This window comes from Trachypithecus francoisi, unplaced genomic scaffold (genome assembly GCF_009764315.1).
Source record: "Trachypithecus francoisi isolate TF-2019V2 unplaced genomic scaffold, Tfra_2.0 Lachesis_group3, whole genome shotgun sequence".
NCBI classification, from domain to species: Eukaryota; Metazoa; Chordata; class Mammalia; order Primates; family Cercopithecidae; genus Trachypithecus; species Trachypithecus francoisi.
The window spans coordinates 43,061,356-43,083,886 of record NW_022681468.1 but is presented as its reverse complement, the minus strand read 5'-3'; the positions used below and the strand labels follow the sequence as shown (position 1 = coordinate 43,083,886).

The window sequence follows — 22,531 nt, the reverse complement described above, 5'->3', positions numbered from 1 at the left end:
CTTTGTCCGTTTTGTCTTTAGAGAGGAAATATTGAATGGAGACAGCTCTTGAAGCAAACATGTCAGTTCCTAATGCAGGGATCTCATCCATGACTGTGCTCCCGGGGCCATTGTCATTCACACCGAGTGCGCCCTTAGTCATCTTTGGCAGTCATTGGGGATTGGGTCACAATGTCACCAAACATAATATCGGCTTTCTCTAAAAGAGAGTAGTGCAGCGTGGGCCAATGGATTCTTTGTTGTTCTTCCCCTCCAGAGTGGAGGGTCTCCGCTCAGCCCATCTGCGGTTTCTCACAGTGATAGTACTTCATCCACGCAGTCGCTGTCTCATGGAGGGGCGCCAGAGCTGTTGGTGGGGCTCTCGTACAATGCCACAACGGGGCGATTATCTGTGGAAATGATCAAAGGCAGCCATTTCCGAAACCTTGCTGTTAACCGAGCACCTGGTAAGTGTGAGTCTGTTCTCCCAGCTCTGGTTCTTCCAGGGACAAATGGAAAGACCTGTCTGCTTTCATCTTAGTTCTTAAATTTTTACCGTAAAAATGATCTTATTATGACTTAGGCAAGCTTTCACAAAGAGATACCTTTCTATTTTTAAATGGCTTTCTATTTAATTAGACTTCTTTGCTATCTAGATGTATCTGGACATGAAATAGACTGGCCTGTGTGTCTATATTGTTTAAAGGAAAAGAATGAACAGCATTTTCAGCAACATAATGTGTATGGGCAATTAAAATCTGCTAATATGTCCTAGACCCTCAACTTTAAAGAAAAAGAGCTCTGGCTTTGGAGTAGGGCAGATCTGGGATTGAATTCCAGCTTTACCTACTACTTAACCACTAGCTTTGATCTGATCCTGTGCAATTTATCCCTTTTCAGAACACAGCTAACTCATCTGACAAAAAGAAGATATTAATAGTACCTTCCTGATGGAGTTGTTTTGGAGTTTAAATGAAATGATTTATTTAAAGCATTTAGTACAGTGCCTACCACATAGTGAATGCACAAGAAATGTTAATGGTTATGGTGGTGACAGAGAAAGGAAGTACAGGAGGCAGATCTGGGGCAATGCAGGACTGGCTCTCCAGGGGAACTGCCACTTTTGAGATTGTCACTGGAAAGAGGGGTTCAAGGTATATCCCCAGAGCTGCAGTCCAAAGTTCAGAAAGCCACACTCAAAAAGCTGCTGTTTTCAGTTGCCTCAACAGCCTTTCACCATCTAGGAAGTTAGAGATTGAACATTAGAAGCATGCTGTTAAAAAGTTAGCTTACCTTTTTATGATCTTGTTTTTCAGCAAAAAAGCTTGAAAGGGGGTTTCTTTTTTGCTTCTGCCTTCTGGACCTCATGCAAACACACTTAATTGGAGGACTTAATTTGGATATGGAATGCTAGTTGCAAGAGAGTCTGAAAATGTTGTTGAATTTCTAGTTTTTCAAGTCAGAAAGGTAAACTTGAAGGGAGTAGAATGGAGGGTTAGGGAGCCTGCCACCATGGGCACCAAACTGTTATTGAAAGAAGGATGAAATCAGTATATTTGTGGCAAGCTGAAAGAGTCAGTGGACTCAGGTCTCATGTGTCAGCAGCAGGTGAAGAACTAGGAGTGCCACTGTAAAAGAGTTGTCTCCTACAGCTGAATCTGGGCTCTCACTCTTTTTTTGCCCTTAACTGTGCCGCAGCCCTCAAAAGCTCTGTGGAATGGGTGTATCTTGTTAGAACTTGTGTGAAAACCATTAGGGCAAATTAGTAAGGAATGCCCCAGCACTTTGGATAACAGAATAGACTGGGTTTATCAGCCATATTCTGTGTTGACACTCAGAGCCACGTGAGGGCTATTTAGAATGCATAATAGATGCTTATTATTAGTTGCATAGCTAGACTCTTTTTACTAGATACCAATTTGTTTTCCAGAATAGCTCTGAATTTACTAGAGATCTGTCTGGATTTACTACTTTGCCTTCTGAACTTTTGCTAACCTCTTTCCCTGTCCTTCTGAGACCTGGTAAAGTCTGAACAATTTTTTAGGAACATAGTAGAGATGCAGAGAATGATGGGGTTGTGGATCACACAATCATGGCCTGTTCAAGTCCATGCTGTGAAGCTTTATTTTGTATATTGGGTGGTACTAGGCAATACAGAGGAGAGGTACAGCATGGTGCTTGAGAAAGTACCAGCTGGAGGCCAACAAACCAAGGTGTGAATTCAGGCTCTGCCACTTATTATAATAGCTGTGAGTTACTGCCTGGGTGTGGTGGCTCAATGCCTGCAACCCCAGCACTTTGGGAGGATGAGGTGAATGGATCCCCTCAGGTTAGGGGTTCGAGACCAGCCTGGCCAACATGGCGAAACCCCATCTCTATGGAAAATAACAAAAATTAGCCGAGCTTGGTGATGCACGCCTGTAATCCCAGCTACTTGAGAGACTGAGGCCAGAGAATCACTTGAACCCAGGAGGTGGAGGTTGCAGTGAGCCAAGGTTGCACCACTGCACTCCAGCCTGGGTGACAGAGTGAGACTCTGTCTCAAAAAAACAAAAAACAAGGCCGGGCGCGGTGGCTCAAGCCTGTAATCCCAGCACTTTGGGAGGCTGAGACGGGCGGATCACGAGGTCAGGAGATCGAGACCATCCTGGCTAACACGGTGAAACCCCGTCTCCACTAAAAATACAAAAACTAGCCGGGCGAGGTGGCGGGCGCCTGTAGTCCCAGCTACTCGGGAGGCTGAGGCAGGAGAATGGCGTAAACCTGGGAGACAGAGCTTGCAGTGAGCTGAGATCCGGCCACTGCACTCCAGTCCGGGCGACAGAGTGAGACTCTGCCTCAAAAAAAAAAAAACAAAAAAACAAAAAAACAAACAAACAAACAAAAATTGTGAGTTATGAAACTGTTCTGAATCTCATTTTCCTCATCTATAAAAAGGGAGTTGGTATAGTATATACTTTATAAGTTTACATACCTGTAATACTTGCAAAACTGTGATATTGAGGATGGAACTATTATATCTTAATAAATATCTATATAAATATGCTAAAGATGAAATTCTTGTAACAAATATTTAAAACCAAATAGCAAAAAAAGGGCAAATCCTAATTTAGAAATTGATTTTATTCCAGAAGTTTAAGACTATTTGGCATTTAGTACATGATTTGCCATAGGCATAGTGTTGCAATAAAACTTAAAATGTAACTGACATGTTGTATCTTTGCAACCCATAGAATAGAAAACAATGCTGCTGTGATGCTAGGAATTAAAATAGAAACCCAATAGTGAAGACAAAAGTTTTTTGTCTCTGTAGAATGCTGGTACTTGAGGAAAAGCCAGTTTAATTAGGAAGGGATGAGAAAGTAGAAGGTTCCTTTGTGGAGCTTCTGAAAGGGACCTCTTGGAATTTTTAAGGGCTTTAGATGTCGATGGTCTTGGTTTTTCATTATGTCTCGCTTCATTATGGCACTCACACTACTTTGACAGTTACATGGCAAGCTTGGGATACATTTTTAGTTCCCATATGGAAGAGAACAAGAGAGAGAAAGAATGAGGGGACACGAGTTTTATGAGGTAACTGAGAAGAGTTGGAAGGAAGAGGGGGAAAAGAAGAGAGGACAGGAGCCAGGAGAGGAATGGAGCTGTGAGTGGGGAAAGGCGGAGGCTGCATGCCGCTTTCACCGCTCCCCACGGCAGAGGGAGAGCCGGCGGCAGCCCGGGCCCTGCTGCAGAGTCCGCCACAGGGTCACCGCAGGCCAGGGGAACTTGTACCACTGAGGGCCACGACATCCTGTGGTTGAGGCTCTCAGCTCAGGTGCAGTTACCTCCTCCGTGACTTCAATCCTGCCCGATAGGGTGGTCATGATCACGTAAAGAATGGTTCTTAGGGAAGTGTGAAGGAAAATAGGTTGAGCCTGAGTACTGGGAACTTTTCTTCTCTTGAATATTGTTAAGGTTTCACATGTTGCTGGAAAGAGAGACAGTGGCTAGGATTTAGAAGTGAGAATCTTTTTGCCTCAAAATACATCATAAAACAAAAGGCAACTTTGAGTTAACCAACCTGACCCAGTTAGATGATCTGATACTTTTAAAACTTTTTCTCCTAAGTAAGACAGAGGAACTGAACAAACAGTAGATGAAGTTCTTCTCCTCTGTTGGGGTCTTAGAAGAAATAAACCACTGAGATAGAAACCCCCTCCCCTTCTGAGGTAAAATCCTTGGGCGAGAGGGCTCCTTACTCTGATGGACTGGAGCTAGTGGGGGCAATAATAGAAATGTGAGTCTCCGCCAGCTCCAACCAGAGCCTCCACTGCACAGCCCCCAGCATGGCTAAAATGAAAAATTTGCACAAAGTATTGGTGAGGATGTGGAGAATACATTCTTGGTGGGAGTGTAAAATGGAACAACCACTTTGGGAAAAGGCATAGAAGTTTTTTTTATAAAACTAAACATGCACTGAGAATCTAGCAGTTACATTCTTAGGCAGTAACCTATAAGTCAAAAAAGAAAAAAAAGACCCATACAAGAATGTTTATAGCAGCTTTATTCATAACAGCAAAAACTAGACAGTCCTCATGCCCATCTAGAGAAGAGTGAGTAAGCAAATTAAGATATACTTATATAATGGAATACTATTCAGCAATAAAAAGTAATAAAATTAAACGTAGGCATTCAACAGCACGGAGGAATCTCACAAACTTGCTGAGTTACCTACTGCTTGAATCTATTGATAAGAAATTCTGCAGTAAGCAAAACTAGTGTATAGTGGAGAAAAAAGCAAAGGAATGGTTGTGTCAGGAATGGTATTGGTGCTAGGATGTACTAGGTAGGGACATGAGGAAATGTTCTAGGGTGATGGGAATATTCTGTATTTTGTTATTCTTTAAAATTTTTAATCTATATATTGATAGGGATGTGAGTTAAATGGATGTATACATTTGTCAGAACTTGGTGAATGGCACCGAGCTTTGTACACTTCACTATAGGTGAATTTTACCTTAAAAAAGAACTGTAAAATATTAAACTCTAGCTAATGAAATGCATGCTGAAATTTTTAGCATTGAAGAACAACAATGGCTACAATTAAAATGGTTTAATGGATGAATAGAGGCACAGAGATACGTGAGAAATAAAACAATTGAAAACTCAAGGTGGTGGGTATATGGACCTCCACTGTACAATTATTTCAAATGTTCTATATGTTTTAAATTTTAGATACTGGGGAATACAATCTAGTGTGGTATGAAGTAGATCAGCTGGGTCAAGTTGGTAAAAATAAAATATGAATCTTAGCCATGAATAGGGACTTCTGTGGTTGGCAATACTTCTTGTTTTTTGTTTTTGTTTTTTTAAATTAGCATGACATCTCTAGATGTCACTCTATTTCCCTAGATAAACCTTGGATCAGAAAGATGGGGTACTGACTGGGCTGGGTGGCTCATGCTTGTAATCCCAGCACTTTGGGAGGCTGAGGCGGGCAGATCACCTGAGGTCAGGAGTTTGAGACCAGCTTGGTCAAGTGGTGAAACCCCATGTCTACTAAAAATACAAAAAATTAAGTGGGCACGGTGGCAGGTGCCTGAAATCCCAACTACGCAGCTACTTGGGAGGCTGAGGCAGAAGAATTGCTGGAACCCAGGAGGTGGAGGTTGCAGTGTGCCAAGATCGCACCACTGCATTCCAGCCTGGGCCACAGAGCGAGACTCCATCTCAAAAAACAAAAAACAAAACAAAACAAAAAAAAGATGGGGTACTGAGCATCTGAACCTGAGGGCATCTTCTATAGTGTCCTCCGTAAACCACATCAATCAAAAGGGAAAGTATTTGGCTGGGCATTTCTTCTTTTCTAACTTCATTTTTCTGTATCTATCTGTCTGTCCATCATCTTTTGGTGAAAAAGCCCATGTTATAAAGTGTTGTGATTTAAAAGAAAATTCCTGTAGGTGGGCTAAGAAAGGTAAAATAGGCTATTTGGAAATTACTGTAACTAGCTGATAGAATCTATTTATACACAATATATAAGTGCAGTAGCAGCATGAACTTATCCTAGTGCAAATCAAGTAACAATGTGCCGAACATCACTCCAGCCATTTTCAAGGTCATGTCTCATTTAGTACATGTGGTCAGTGTTCAAAACTATTATTGCTATTAAGATGGTATAGAGTAGTCTACAAATCTTCTGATGGCAAATGATAACTCCAAGTCTGTCCCTGGCTAATGGTCCAGATGTAAAAGCAGTGTATAGTGTCTAGCAGACATCTGAAATCCTGATGTACATTTATAAATGCTTTTGGAAAAGTTAGCAGTAAGAGATAGAAACATTTGATTATCTTTTGAATTTAGCTTCACGGGAAAGCAATTCAATAGCAACTTAGCAGCTCTATTCTGTTCTTCCCCTAGTCCTGCTATCCAACTGCCGCATGGCCTCAACATTTGATTTAACCCCTCTGAATTACATTTTCCTTATTAAATGAGGTTAACAAGCTAGTGTTACAGATATACTGCTATGTTTCAAAACAGTTAGCTATTGTGTTGACAGGTTCTCTTTCTCCATCTTCATCTTTGCTATGTCTCCTTCTACAGTGTGCTACTGCAATGTGTATGTATGTGTATATGTACACATATAATGGTTCTTGTCAAAAAGTATCATTAAGATGTTCCCTCCAGTTAAAAACAAGTTCCCCAGCTTCTCAGCATGTGCGTGATTAGCCACACATGCTAATTACACCCCAAATGATAATACTTAACAGCAGCGGCAGCATATTAACCTTGTTAGGCACTCGCAATAGCAGAGACTACAGGAAAGAAAAACAAGCAAATCAAGCTCCCTCATGTTTTGTGTGAAGAAAAAGTGGGATTCAGAAAGTGTGCTCTACAAACAGAGTGCAGGGAAAAAAATACTCAGTGAAAATGAACATATACGAGACATATGACCTTCTTTTAGAATCATGGTCCAGTTTTTGTTAAATATCGTGTATTAAGAGTCACTGTCTGCTCAGAATCATGGCCATTTCACATGAAAATTTAGATGAGGCACTAACTTATTGAATGCATAGGTGATATTCCTTTTTCTACATCAACTCATTTAATTCTCACAATGATGATATCAAAGTTAAAAAATATTAAAAGCAGTAGGAGGCCGGGCGCGGTGGCTCAAGCCTGTAATCCCAGCACTTTGGGAGGCCGAGACGGGCGGATCACGAGGTCAGGAGATCAAGACCATCCTGGCTAACATGGTGAAACCCCGTCTCTACTAAAAAATACAAAAAACTAGCCGGGCGACATGGCGGGCGCCTGTAGTCCCAGCTGCTTGGGAGGCTGAGGCAGGAGAATGGCGTAAACCCAGGAGGCGGAGCTTGCAGTGAGCTGAGACCCGGCCACTGCACTCCAGCCTGGGCGGCAGAGCGAGACTCCGTCTCAAAAAAAAAAAAAAAAAAACTTTGGGAGGCCGAGACGGGCGGATCACGAGGTCAGGAGATCGAGACCATCCTGGCTAACACAGTGAAACCCTGTCTCTACTAAAAAATACAAAAACTAGCCGGGCGAGGTGGCGGGCGCTTGTAGTCCCAGCTACTCGGGAGGCTGAGGCAGGAGAATGGCGTAAACCGGGAGGCGGAGCTTGCAGTGAGCTGAGATCCGGCCACTGCACTCCAGTCCAGGCGACAGAGCGAGACTCCGCCTCAAAAAAAAAAAAAAAAAAAAAAAAAAAAAAAAGGCAGTAGGAAAGAAAAGATAGTTACTATGGTGTATTAGTCTGTTTTTATGCTGTTGATAAAGACATACCCAAGACTGGGTAATTTATAAAGTAAAAGAGGTTTAATGGACTCACAGTTCCACGTGACTGGGGAGGCCTCACAATAATGATGGAAGGTGAAAGGCATGTCTTACATGGCAGCAGACAAGAGAGAACTTGTGCAGGGAAACCCCCCTTTATAAAACCATCAGATCTCTTGAGATTTATTCACTATCATGAGAACAGCACAGGAAAGACTCGCCCCCATGATTCAGTTACCTCCCACTGGGTACCTCCCACGACATGTGGGAATTGTGGGAGCCACAATTCAAGATGAGATTTGTTTGGGGACACAGCCAAACCATATCACATGGTATGTCAATTATATTGCAATAAAGATGTTAAAAAACCCAGTTACCTACAGAGGAATCGCAGTGAGACTGAGGACAGACTTTTTAACAACATTAATAGAAACCAGAGGACAATGGAAAAGAATATCAAAGTATTGGGAGAAAAATACTCAGCTTAGCGTTTTGTTCCCCAAGTGAAGGAAAAATAAAGATATTTTCCACAAATTTGAAAGAGTTTTTCATGAGAAAAAACAACTAAATGATGCATTTCAGGAAGAAAGCAATTGAAATGGAAAGGAAGTAATGAGAAGCAAGAAGGAAGAATGAACAAATAAATTGGCTAACATGTAAGTAAATATAAGCCTGCATGGATTGCATAAAGCAAAAACAGAAGCAGTAGGAAAAATGACTAATATTGGGGGTAGTACCACAAAGTGGCAATAAAATTCTAGGCAGAAATTACATAAATATGGGAAAGAGAGAGAGACTCCAGGTGATTTTTGACAAGGCTGCTGAGACCATTCAAAGGGAAAAGGATAGTCTATTCAACCAATGGTGCTACAAAAGTGGATCTCACCCTGCAAACGCATGAAGTTGGATCCTTACCTAACACCATATATAAAAATGAACTCAAAATGGATGAAAGACCTAAATATAACACCTAAAACTATAAAACTCTTTGAAGAAAACATAGGGCAAAAACTTTATGACCTTGGATTTGGCAGTGATTTCTTGGATATGACAACAAACACATAGGCAATAAAATTAAATATAGACAATTGGACTTCATGTAAGTTCAAAAATTTTGTGCATCAAAACATAATAAATAGACCACCCATCGAATGGGAGAAAATATTTGCAAATTATATATCTGATAACAAACTAATATCCAGAATATATAAAGAACTCCTAAAACTCAACAACAAAACAATGAGTTTAAAAAACGGATTAAAGACTTGAGTAGACATTCCTCCAAAGTTGATATATAAATGGCCAATAGAAATATGAAAAAATGCTCAAAATCATTAATCATCAGGAAAATGCAAATCAAAACTACAGTGAGATACCACTGCACACTCATTAGAATGGCTACTATAACATACACACACACACACAATAACAAGCGTTAATGAGAATGTGGAAAAATTGGAGCCCTTGTCCATTACTGGTAGGAATGTAAAATGGTACAGCTCCTGTGGAAAACAGAATGACAGTTCCTGAAAAGATGAAAAATAGAATCACCATATAACCCAGCAAATCCCTTTGTGGGTATGTACTCCAAGGAATTGCAAGCAGGGTCTTAAAGAGAAATTTGTACGCCCATGTTCATAGCACCATTATTCCCTGTAGCTAAAATGTGGAAGCAGCCTAAGTGTCCATTGAGGGATTAATGTATTAGCAAAGTGTGGTATATACATAGAAGGAATACTATTCAGCCTTAAAAAGGAAAACAATTCTGACATATGCTGCAATATGTATGAACCTTGAGGACATTATGCTAAGTGAAATAAGCCAGCCACAAAAAGACAAGCACTGTATGATTCCAATTATATGAGGTATTTAGAGTAGGAAAAAAATCATAAAAGCCAGTAGAATGATGGTTGCCAGGGGGTGGAGGAGAGGGAAATGGGGAGTTATCATTTAATGGATATGGAGTTTCAGTTTTTACAAGATGAAAAGAGTTCTGGAGATGGATGGTAGTGATGTTGTACAACATTATGAATGTATTTAATACCACCAAAATGTACACTTAAATATGTTAAAAGAGTAAATTTTGTTATATGTATTGTAACACAATTTTTAAAAATTGAAAAAAATACACTGGAGAGAGATCAGAGGATATTGCAAAACCAGGTTATGAGTAAGACATATGAGAGCTGGATGTTTAGACTGATGTTGCTTCAAGGAAAAGAAATACTAGTATTAAAATGAAGAGATTAGGAGGCTGTATGTATGTGGGAGCAGGGAGTTTATGGGAAATCTCTGTACCTTCTGCTCAATTTTGTTAAGAAATTGAAACTGTTCTAAAAAATAAAATCTATTTAAAAAATTAAAAGATTTAAAAATAGAAGAGAGTAGAGATTTTGATTAATTTTAGACATTAAACCAAGTGAACATATTAAAATTTTAATCTTTTAAACCAATGGAATAAATGAGAAGAAAGCGAATGTAACCAATTCAGTAGAAAGCAGAGAAAATATTTTTTAAAGTGTAGAAAATTGCATGATAAATAGAAAGCACAAACCAAACAGTGAATATATGTCAAAATTTATGAGTAGTCATAATAAATATAAAGGGACAAAAATTTTTATGTAAAAGATAGATATAAGATTAGATTAAGGTCTCTCTCTTTTTCCTAGTCACTGTCTGCCCCACTTCCTCACACTGCCTCATAGTAAAAACACACTACAGTTTATACTGGGTTCACCTAGCTTTGTGATATATAAGGAAGGAAATCATTAATTACCAAAGAATTGGACTTAGCTCAGGAATGCAATAATGATTTAATATTAGGAAAATCTGCTAGTTTAATTCACCATTTTAACTGGTTTATGAGAAAGCCTTATGATAATATCAGTAGATGCTAATAGAAGCTTTTGATTAAAAAATAAAATTTTTGAAAACATTATGATTATCTCAATAGATGCAAAAAGTTGCTTTTGGCAAAATGCACTCTTCACTACTGACAAAAATCTTAGCAGATGTGTAATAGAAGATGTATTAATATAGACTAGGCTATGATGCATCTTGTAAGATGTATTAATATAGACTAGGCTATGACCGTTAAACCCTGCTGACTCAGGGGCTTCACACAGCAAAAGCTTATTTCTCCTTTGCATTACAGTCCAAAGTAGTTATGTGACTATTCTCTAAACTGTAACTCAGGCATATAGGCACTCCCGGTTTACTGAGATGATGATATTCAAAATGTGGCCTCCATTGTTGCCATAGAAAGGGAAGAGACAACATGGGAGATTTCCTGCTTGGGTGGGAGTGGTTGAATATAACCGTGATTGAAGGTGACATTTATCACTTCTCATATTCCATTTTCAGAACTCAGTCACATAGTTCAGTTAATTCAAATCTGGTGTAAAGACCATACCCTTAATTTGATATTTGACCTGAATTAAATGTTGCATTATTCACCTGAGAAAGTTTACTGAGCCTTTGTGGCTCAAAGCCTTTTAAAATCTCTTTCTTCAGAGATCTGGAATCAATCAACTCTTCCAGCCAGGTCTGAATTTCTGTATTTTCTCTTTTTTCTTGTATACTGGTCAGTTCTTTCCCAAACTTAAATTTTCCCCTCTTCCCCCTAAATGCAGCCAGTAGTACTGAATACATACTTCTAACATTCCATTTTTCAACTTCTTTTTTTAGAGCAACAAACTCATTAGGCACATGTTCTTTATTCTAAGTCATAGCAGGTGGAAGTTTTACCATCTCATAATATGGATTATGGATCTTCAGTGTTATATCCTCTGATATAAGTTTATTTATTGCCTGATACCCAACTTCTAGACCAATCTCCAATCTTATTTTATTTTATTTTTATGATAGCAAGTTTCCAGTTCAGGTTAGCAATTACTATTATCAGTCACATGTTTTCAGGAAAATAGCAAATATTCTAGGTATGTTTGATCAGAAGTTATTATCAGGTTTAAACATTGGAAGACAAGGGAGTGAAGATCAGGAAGACTGTTTTCAGGAAGCTCAGGAGTATAAGGCATCACAGGAGAGATGTCAATAGGCTCTGAACTGTTTGCACACGGGACAGGTGATTTTTTATAGGGGTCTTTGATCAATATCATTCTCATCTACTAATGATCACTATGGGCAGAATTTTTCCATTGTCATCTTCTAATGCCTACACATGCCTGCAACTGGTTCTAGAGTACTGGGGCTCACTCTCCTTCTACTTTCCTGTCTCTTGCCGATGGCTTTCTTTAGTGGAACCTTACTGATAAGAGACTAGGGGAATGTAGTTTTAAGGGTTTATATCTATCACCCAGGAAAGATCTTAGAATGGTGGATCTGGTAGTAAATATCAGTAACTAATAATGTGGCACAGAAAGAAACTTGCTCAACTTGACAGTAGATATTTTAAGGAAATCTATATCAATTATCAATCTTAATCCTCAAATCCCTTTATAGTCAAAAGCAAAAGGATTCCCACCAGCAGTTTTGTTTAATATTAGACTGGAAGCTTGAGGCAGTTCAGTATAATAAGCAAAATAAATAAACATTTAAAGATTGAAAGGAAGAAATGAAGCTGCCATTATTTGTAGAAAATCTGATTATCAACATTAAAAATAAATGAAAATCCATAAAGTAATATTTCTTATATAAATCAGTTGTGTTATAATACATCAGCAACAATCAGAAAGTAGAGCTTTAAAATGTTACTATTTATAATAGGAACAAAATATCTAAGATACCAAAAGATAATAAAAGATGGATATGAAAATTATAGGAAAACAACAGAACTTTATGAAAGATACAAAGAGAAACTATACACACAGACACAAGCACACACACATCTATATATACTGTGTTCATTAGCAAGAACATTCCATATTGTAAAAACAAAACAATTTTTTTTCCAAAGTATGTGTCCAGTACAATACCAATCAGAATCCCGAGTGTTTCTTAGTATTTTTGTTTTAGTTAGTAGTTTTTAATCTTGTTTTGTTTTTTACAGAGCTTGGCAAACTCATTCTAAAATTCATATGCAAGAGCCAATTAAACCAAGCAAGAGAGTAGAATAACTAAAATAGCTTTTAAAAAGATGGTAGAGGGATTATCCCTAGCAGATATCAAGACATGTTATAAAATGATGATAATAAATATTGTAAGACTTAGGGGAAGACACTGAATCTTGGAAACTTGATATTTGACAGACATGGTATTACAAATTAGTGGGGAGATAATAGATTATTTAATGAATAATCCTTCCAATACAGAAAAAATAATTAGATCCCTACCTCACACCACATGCAAAGCTCAATTACAGCTGTATTAAAGACCAGATGTGAAAAACAAGATCTTTAAGATTCAGAAGATAATGTGGGAGACTATTGAGTTTGGGTAGGATTTCTTTAAAAAAGCATCAACTTAAAAGAAGACACCAATAAACCTGACTCCACAAAAATTTAAAACATTTGTACTACAAATGACTATAAATGAAGCTGAAAGGCAGGTAGAAGGTAGTAGCAATTAATACAACTAGCAAAGATTTTGTGTCTAGAATTTGTAAAGAGCACAGTCATTCACTTCTAGGTATATCCTAGAGAAATTTTTGAATTTTGGTATAATGCAAGATAGAGAAAAACGTTCACTGAAATCTTTTTAACTTTTGGTAATTATAAGGAATTAAATGTTCATTAACAGAATGAAAAAATGAATTATAATTTATTAATACATTGGAACATTACACACAGAAGATAAAATAAATGAATCACATATATGTATACATAGAGAGAATATAAAAAGTTATAAATTAAATAAGTTTTAGAAAGTCATACACAACAATGTTAAATTTTTTAGTGTGCTAAATTCTATTAAATATAGTTTGGACACCTATGTTTACATCTATTTATATATTGAAAGTTTAAATACATATATGGAAATGATAAATTCCAAATCCAACATAGTAGTTACCTTTGTTGAGAAAAGAAGTTGGACAGGATCCCAAAGAGGGATGCTAAAGGATCTTCAATTGCAATGTTTTATTTCTTAAAAATCAATAAAAAGGCAGAAACATTAGTAGCATATATGACAAATTCTAAATACCCTGTCAGTTTGTGTGATATTATTTTTTATTTTCATATGTTTAAAATCATTTATACGTATTAATAAATTAAAAGTGAAAGTTAAATGGCCAAATTCCTTTCCCTTGCCCTGTATCCCAGAGATTCATAGTTCCTCTGACCCCCAGCCAAGACTCAGCTCAGCAATTGGTAGAAAATTATGCTGCAAATGGGTAGGTATTTTGTGGGGGCTATTTAACTACTGGGTACCATGTTGTTTCTTTGGAAAAATGCCTTCTGAGTTCCAAATGACATACTTTTGTGCCATAATAATTTGGGGATTGTGTACTATAATAAATATTGTAGTACAAGTGCCATCTTCCTTTAGCAAGAAAAAGGCAAGTGACTAGTAAAACAGTTGACAGGGCTGTCAAGGGATTATGACCCATTCAGTGTTTTGCTAATGGTTCTGAGTTACTAAAGATACTATAAAGCTTTTTGAATCACCACCAGAAAAGAAAATACTGCTCAGCATTGTTTTGTAGCCACGATTACCAGTTTCCAAAGACTAAAACAGAGCTTATTTAAATGGCATATTTACTTAGCTAGAGTCTTTCTCCATTCATTCTGACTGATGTTAATCAGAGTAGGTCACTGAACCCCAAAAGACCCTGGTCATGCTCCCCAACTATTCCATAGAAGCCAAATTTCCTGGGCACAGCCTCTGCACTGGAAGTTAAGAAGTAGGTGCATTATTAGTGTTAATAGAAGTTTCCCTTTTGAACTAGAACAATGAACATTTTCCTTCCTTTTGTCTGGTGTCTTCAGACTGGATTGCTTATAAGATTATTATTATTTCTCTTGTTATGCACATACAATCCAACTTCTGTGACAGTAATTTGGTAGTAAGTGGCCTTTCTCGTAATTAGAAAATAATCTTATGGCAGGATAAAGCTTGAAATTGCTCTCTGTGTGAAATGAGCATGCTTTTGTTTGCAAGATTAACTCAATTCCCACTGCTATACCTGGCAGCAGACTTGCCCAATCAGTTTGGTGACTGGATTGAACTTTTTCTACAGAAATCATGTAGCTATGCAGCTTCAGAAACACAAATCCACTCCCTCATTGTTGGTTTTCTGACAGCTTTTTCTGTAGAACAGTTTGAAAAGAAGAGAGCCCTGTTTCTGAGACAGAGAAGTGTTTTCACACCTGAAGTGTAATTTCACACCTTGTGTTTCTCAGCAGATAAGTGCATAAAATAACACATCAAACTGGAATAGAAAAAGATCAACATAGAAAGAAAACTGCAGGTTGTAATTTGTTTCCTATCTTACAATGCTCTTGGAGAGAACAGTAAATTACAGAGATCTGCGTTTAAGCTTTAAAAAGTTTGACTGGTCGTTAGGTGGGAAAATGAGCAATAAACACTAACCAGCTTGCAGCCTGCATTGAACAGAATGTACAGAATGATAGAATTTTGGAAACACCCTAACATTTTGATTTTTTAGGAGAATAATGTGCGCATGTTAGTAGTAAAATTTGTAGATAAAGGTCAAGACATTTATAAATTGATTTTAATAAAAATGTAATTGAGGAGATAATTATTTTATGATGGTCCCATTCAGGAATTTTAGCAAAAGGAGATCATGTTGGTAAAATTTGAATGCTTTCTTTCCTTTCTATAATGATGCTAGTCACTGTTTTCTGGCATTCTAGTTGAGGGGGGGGGTTCTACAATGAAGAGGTTTAGCTTCATTGCTCAAGTTTGAAAACTTGAGACCGAAAGAAAAAGAAAGTTGAGCTTCCTGACTAGGCATGAACATTCATTACAAAATATTTATTGAAGGTCTAGCACATGGTAGGCACAAGCTAAGTATCAGGTGTACAGTGGTTAATACGGCAATCCCTCTCTCCACCACTGGAAAACTGCATCTTTGCAGACAAGTAAATAGGCAGTGATAATACTGGTGGTAAGTGCGGAAATAGGCTAAAACTAGGTTTTAGTGGAGACTATAAGAGGGTTATCTGAACTGGTGGGAGTGAGAGAAAAAGGTCAGAAAGGCCAGCAAATATTCCCAGATAAAGTGATATCCAAACTGAACGCAATGAACAAAAGTCATATGAGGCTGAATATCGGTCCGGATGACAGAGCACGGGGAGCATGTACAGATGAGAAAGAGAAGAAGAACAAATTGGGTTGGAGGAGGGGAGAAAGTTCAATGCAGTAGAATGCAGTGTATAATGGCAGCAGTGGTAAGCAATGAGACTAGAAGATAGGGCCAAAGAAGAAAGTCTACACCAAGAAATTGAGCTTTTATCTTGACACTAGTGGGAAGTACTGAAGACTTAGTTTGTGTTTATTAGTGAGAGTGACATGGCCGGATCTGTATTTTACAAAGATTGCTCTTGGAGTCCCCTGACTAGGAAGTCAGTGAGGAAACATGAGGTAATATAGGTGAGAAATGCTGGCAACCTGAGCTTACAGTGTACACAGAGTTCAGAGGCACTGGGGATGGAAAGAAGTGGGTAGATTTGGGAACCGTTTGAGAGGTAGAATCAACAGAACGTGGTGACTGATTGGATGAACTGGGAATGAGGAAGTCAGTCTTGTGAAAAATGAGGTCCTGATTTCTGACTTGGATAATTTGGTGAATGATGCTACTATTCACAGGGATAGGGAACACTGGAACAGCAAATGTTTACAGTTGGGGGCATATTGAGTGTGAGACGAGTGTAGGATTTCAAGAGAAGAAATGTAGTATTGAGTTGAATCTTGAGTTTGGGAGAGAAGTTGAGGCCAGACCTATGGACTTGGTAGATGTCATTGAAAATATGGGAGTGGATGAGATGGTCCAAAGGATATGTAGACAGCCCGGGCAACATAGGGAGACCCTATTTCTACAAAAAATTTTAAAATTAGCTGGGCACGATGGTGCATGCCTGTAGTTCCAGCTACTCAGGAGGTTGATGGGGTAGGATCACTTTGGGCCCAGAAGTCAAAGCTGGAGTGAGCTGTGATCATGCCGCCGCACCTCAGCCTGGGCAACAGAGCAAGACCATGTCTGTCTGTCTGTCTCTCTCTTTCTCTCTCTCTCTCACACACACACATACATACACACACATACGAATATGTAGAGAATGAGAAAAGAATTCTCCAATTCAGGCATAAAATAGAAATTTGACTATGAAAAAAATCATGTAGAGCAAAATGTGTATATTTATCTTGTTACATAAATAAATATAGATGAAGAACTGTGCCTGCCCACAAACACCATTGCACATATGCTTGTGTATGTATGTATACAGCCTGTGCACGAAGAGGTACTAATGAACATCAGCAATGTGTGCTAGATAGTGAGCCACATGAAACATTAGGCACTCAAGGTAATAATTCCCTTCCTTAATAATTCATGTAGGCTGTGTTGCCCAACAGCAAGAACCAGGCTTAAGGATACCGATCAGTATGTTGAAAGGAGACATGTGTAGCCCATATAAATGTTATGACTAGTCCAGCCAAACAGAGAGCACTAATGTTTCTTACCATCCCCACCCCACCCTTTTTTTTTTTTTTTTTTTTGTCTTAGATACATACGGAAAACTCTTTCTCCTCAATTCTGTGGGTCAAGAGATGTCCCGTTGCAAGACGTCCATTCGGCGTGGTCAGCCCAATCCTGTCTATAAGGAGACCTTTGTCTTCCAGGTGGCCCTCTTTCAGCTGTCTGATGTCACGTTGATGATTTCCGTTTATAACAGGCGTACTATGAAGCGTAAAGAGATGATTGGCTGGATTGCCCTGGGCCAGAACAGCAGTGGAGAGGAGGAACAAGATCATTGGGAGGAGATGAAGGAAACCAAAGGCCAGCAGATATGCAGATGGCACACTTTGTTGGAATCCTAGGTTTGCTAACCTGCATTTGTGTGCTGTGTCCACCTTGGTTACCTGTGTTGCTGTCTACTGACACCAAGTCGGTGTGTCCTGGCAAGGGTTTCAGGGTTTCAAAAGCAGATTCCAGTAACCCCTAGGACATTGTGAGTGGGAGTTTTGGGTTTCTCAATAGTTTGATTTGGATTTAAATATTGTAATTTTAAAAACACACATACACAGTGAAGTGTCCATATGGAAAATGTTAGACCACAATTAAGACCACTGATGAGTTAATTTGTGCCAATGATCATTGAATTTTGGTTCAGGGTATGGGGTGAAGCTTCTTCTGCTGTCTCTGTTTGCTTGAAGAGTAACCTGAGATTGCAAGGGAGCTGTTAAATGTTACTATTTGCAACCATTTAGGTGGATGAATCAGAATTTTCTTAATATGGTACAAAAAACTCCAAAATATAGAAATGAATCAGATGCTGAGCCTCATAGAAGAATCTAACTCTAATCCATAAACTCTTATTTCACATTTTTCTCTTTATCAAAGAAGCCTATTTACCTAATGAGTAAATATTATAAACTTGCACTTTTAAAATAAATTTATATTAATTAAATACCTCTTTTATCTTATATTTTGTGGTTTCTATGAGATTTGGTTAGATGAATCATTTTGAAGCAAGAAAAGAGTTCAGAAACTACTGTTTTAAGACAACTTGTCTCCTTTTGAATATGTAAGATTTCAAACTTGTAACTTTCAAAGTTTTTATGCTGTCTTTCTCACCCAGTAAGTTCTTACAGAATAAGAAGAAAACAAAAAACAAGACTATTTCAGTTATAGATTTATTGATTTTTCTGATTCTGGTGTTCTTTTGGATTAAACTTTTTCTATGTTCAATTATATATACTCATATATTAATATTTTGAATGTACTGCATGTAAATCATGCTCTTTTTAAATTGAGTATTTTCCATCACTAGAGCATAGTGAATTGTACACCGTGGGTCTTTAATAAATATTGATTTGATTGACTCTTCAAAGTGAACATGTTATAATACCTGTGAATGGAGAAATATTTTCAGCTTGTGTGGAATAACATTAAGTTTTTCTTTGAGCATTTGAAGTGCCTATAACTGTCATTTTTTATGGCATTTGCAGCAACATATATTAGTCACTACTTGCAGTCTGGGCATGTGCCACTCAGAACACTGATCTTGTATGGTTATGAGCATGGGATTTTACTTGTGACTTACTTTTACATATTTATGCAGTGCATGTTTATTTTCCTTATTCTTAGGTCTGGGCCCTTAATTTCAATTACTTTAAATTGGCTTTAATAAAAAAATAGGGAAAGAATGTATGTACATTTAATCCCTGCGCTCAATGTGCAGCTCTTCTGAGCAATTGCTCAGTCACCTATTTTTAGTTTCTATGTTTCATTGTGGACTTTTTCCTGTCTGTGGGAAGAGTGATAGCTAGTGATGGCTGTATACAGTTAAAAACACATAACTCCTCCTCAGCTCCACGTTTTGACAGATTGTAAGCGTAGGCTGTAACACTTGAAGAACATATTTATTCCTTACAGTGTGTAATGGTTATCCTGACAAGACCAGACTAGGGCACAGGATAACTCTACTATGCTTTCACGGTTCCGTCTTTGAATGAAATGATTTCATATGGAAGAATGAGAATTTGCCAAATAAATTAATACCTTAATCACTTTTCAGGTCATGGGAGTTTCATATATATGACTGCTCAGTTATTAGGAATATGTAATAAAACCATGCTCCTCTGGGTTTTTACCCTACCTTTCTTTGGGAGAGCTCAGAGTGCTTTTCCAGCATTATATCCATTAACTGCTGAGTGGTCTTTGCAGCGTGGCTAAGTCATTGAGTAGAACTGAGTGCGATTGATTAAGTAGCAGCACAAAGAATTGGCTTTTCACATCTCTTTATGCCCTGTGTTTAAAGGGAAGTAGAACAGCCTCGCTATGCTTTCCTTTATGCAGTAACATAATAGCAGCATTCATTTTAAAATTTACATTTGAAAAAAATCTGTATATATTGTACAGACAGCCCTGAATTTTTCCTTCTCATATTTTCCTGCTGCTGCATCCTTGTTTCATGGTACCCAATAATCACCTATACTTCATTTTCTGTTCCCAAGACCCACCCATTTTGAAGGTTTTCTGCTGGTATAGTGAAGATATTTGTGTGCTTGATCTGCCTTCCAATGGTCTGTTTATGATACAGTTTACAGGAATGTGCAGCATTTTAAGGGAGGGAATGCCTGAAAAGCATTTTTTATTTTTATAATTTTACTGTGTTGGTGCTACTCACCAAATAGGATGCATGTACATCTTGAATATACAGCAACATTCACCCTCAGCTGATTGTATAAATCTAAAATGCTGAAGACAAGATATATAACAATATGTGACTGATTTTTTTACCTTGATTTGAAATTCTAGTTTAGTAAGATCTTTTGATTTTGTGCACTTAAACTCCCTTATTTTCTTGGCATAGTCTAGACACAAATGCATTTAACATGTTTTTCACTTGAGCTTTTACATTTGGTTTTCAAAAGAGTTATGAAAGATAATTAGTTGGTTCTGCAGTGAAAAAAAAAAAACTGCTTTTGCCTATTTCTTCCGGCTAATGATTAATATCTCATAGGGAGATTTGACATTGAAGCAGCACTGGTTTTTGTTGCTTGAGTAAGTCTTTCAGTGATTTTGCCTGAAGAGCAGGCTTTTAAAATAATATTGTTAAGAGTAAATGATGTGCTGGGTTGATGGAAATCTGCTTTATAGTGTGCCTTCTTCTAGGATGTGAGTTTACACTGAATTGAGAAATCCTGATTTCACCAATTACGGTGGTGGCTGTTGTACTCCCTGTTCCCCTCTGACTATTGTTGAATTTTTAAATGGACCATTCACCAGGCAGCCGAACACCTGCTCTCCGTTCCCTCTCCTTCACTGGCTCCCAGTGTGATGCACAGTTGTTTTGGACTCTGTTTTTGCTGATGCCGCATAACTGTTGGAGGTGGGGGTGTCTTGCCTTCCCTAACATAAGAAGAATTTGTAATGCCTGTGGATGTATTATACTCGGCATTCCACCTGCATGAAATCAGGGAAAGAATCATCACCGTGTTTGTGAGAGGGAAAAGAGTATGGCATTGCACAGTCATTCACTTTAGGCACTATTAATTCTGACATCCTTCATTGAAAATTAACTGACATCGAATGTCAATATTCTCCACAGTCCTAGGTGCCAGTGAGCCTGAAACACAGCTTCTGCCTTTTCAATGTGTAGATTTCATAATATTTTACAAGTTACCATTACCTCTTGGGCAGTCACCGTGCTTTAGATGATCTTATCTGAGAACCAAAATTCTTTTCTTTCCAGAGGAAGTACTATTTAAGTAGAAACTAGCATTAGGTTAAATAAAGGTGCTCCTCTGATAGCCACCAATTTGATTTAATTGATGATTCGGTGTGGACATCACTGTGGGTTTCCTAAAAACCTGGTTATCCCTTTGCAGCAGAGGACTTAGTATATTAAAAGCAGAAAAGTGAGTAGGAAATAATTATTTGTAAATGTCATAAAACCAGATAGAGGTATATTCTTTACTGATAAAGAAACAGGACCGGAACATGCATGTGGTATCTCCTTTTACTTTTGAGGAAACTGTGGTTAAAGAACATTCTATTGTATTTGATCTAAGAACCAAGCAAATGATGGATAATCCTGAAATGGTAAAAGTATTTTTATCTTAAAAATTATTCATCTGGGCAAAGTCATCTACAACAAAATAAAAAGGTCATACAGCACACCAATGGAAGAATTAAAGAATAAATAAATGTGCTGGATACATTTAGAATCCTCCAGGGAGCAGTACGCAAGGCGAGTAAACTAATAAACCAAACAACGTATCCGATCAACTAGCTATCACTTTTCTAAAACTTGGAGAATTCTGAAAAATATTTAAAGATGAGAGAAACGAAACTGTCCTAAGACAATGAGATTGGCATAGCACAGTGAAGTTGGCACAAACTGTGATCCTAGCCTGGGTTTACATGAAACTCTGCTGTGGGGCCTTAAGAAAATTACTTAGCAAGCCTGTGTCCTGGTTTCTTCAACTGGAAAATGGAAATACTACCTACCTCATTAGGTGTCTGAAAACGTATCAGTGAAACCACAGACGTAACGTGCCTAACGTAGAGCTGGGCATGTAGTTAGCATTCCATAGTTCCTCCTCACAGTCATGCTTGAAAAAGAAAATATTTAAGATGTATCTTCTCTTTCTAGCAAAAGTTATTGTAACACTGGAGAAAAACAAAAACCGACTTTCAGATACTGTAAAAAGGATAGGCTCATGAAGCCAGGCTGGATTTGTAAATAAAGGAGGCTTCATCAGGACAGCCTAATCAGAGATAAGCCTGGTATGTGGAGGAAATTGAGCCTTAACAGAGTCCAACTGTGGTAGAACCAAGTCTTTGCATTTATCCCCTTAGTTTGGAGGGAGTACACATCCTTGATGGTTTGTGTGTACCTTTTGATCGGTCACAAACAAAGCCTCTCCTTGTCTCCAGCTCTCTTATTCATAAATGGACAAGGCACCTTGTCGCCTTCATCAAAAGAGTTGGTGACAATGGCAGTTTGACTGCATATTTCAACTGTGATCCAGAAAAGTAAAATAAATGATGTGATACTTCACTGACACTCTTTTAAAAATGGATAACACTTTCTTTGAAACCTACATTGCATATCCATTTTATATCCTGATAGGCAAACATTTAAAAATACTCTCATAACATGGCTCTCAAAACTTATCTGTTCAACTGGAATGC

General features: G+C 38.0%; 1 protein-coding gene across 1 annotated transcript in view; it reads left to right on the top strand.

Moving 5' to 3' along the window:
• SYT16 (synaptotagmin 16) overlaps positions 1-22,531 on the top strand; it is a 264,517-nt gene that overhangs the window by 216,979 nt on the left and 25,007 nt on the right. The window contains 2 exon segments of the mRNA XM_033187801.1: positions 257-446; positions 17,393-17,706. Of these exon segments, the coding sequence (XP_033043692.1) occupies positions 257-446; positions 17,393-17,706 (504 nt within the window).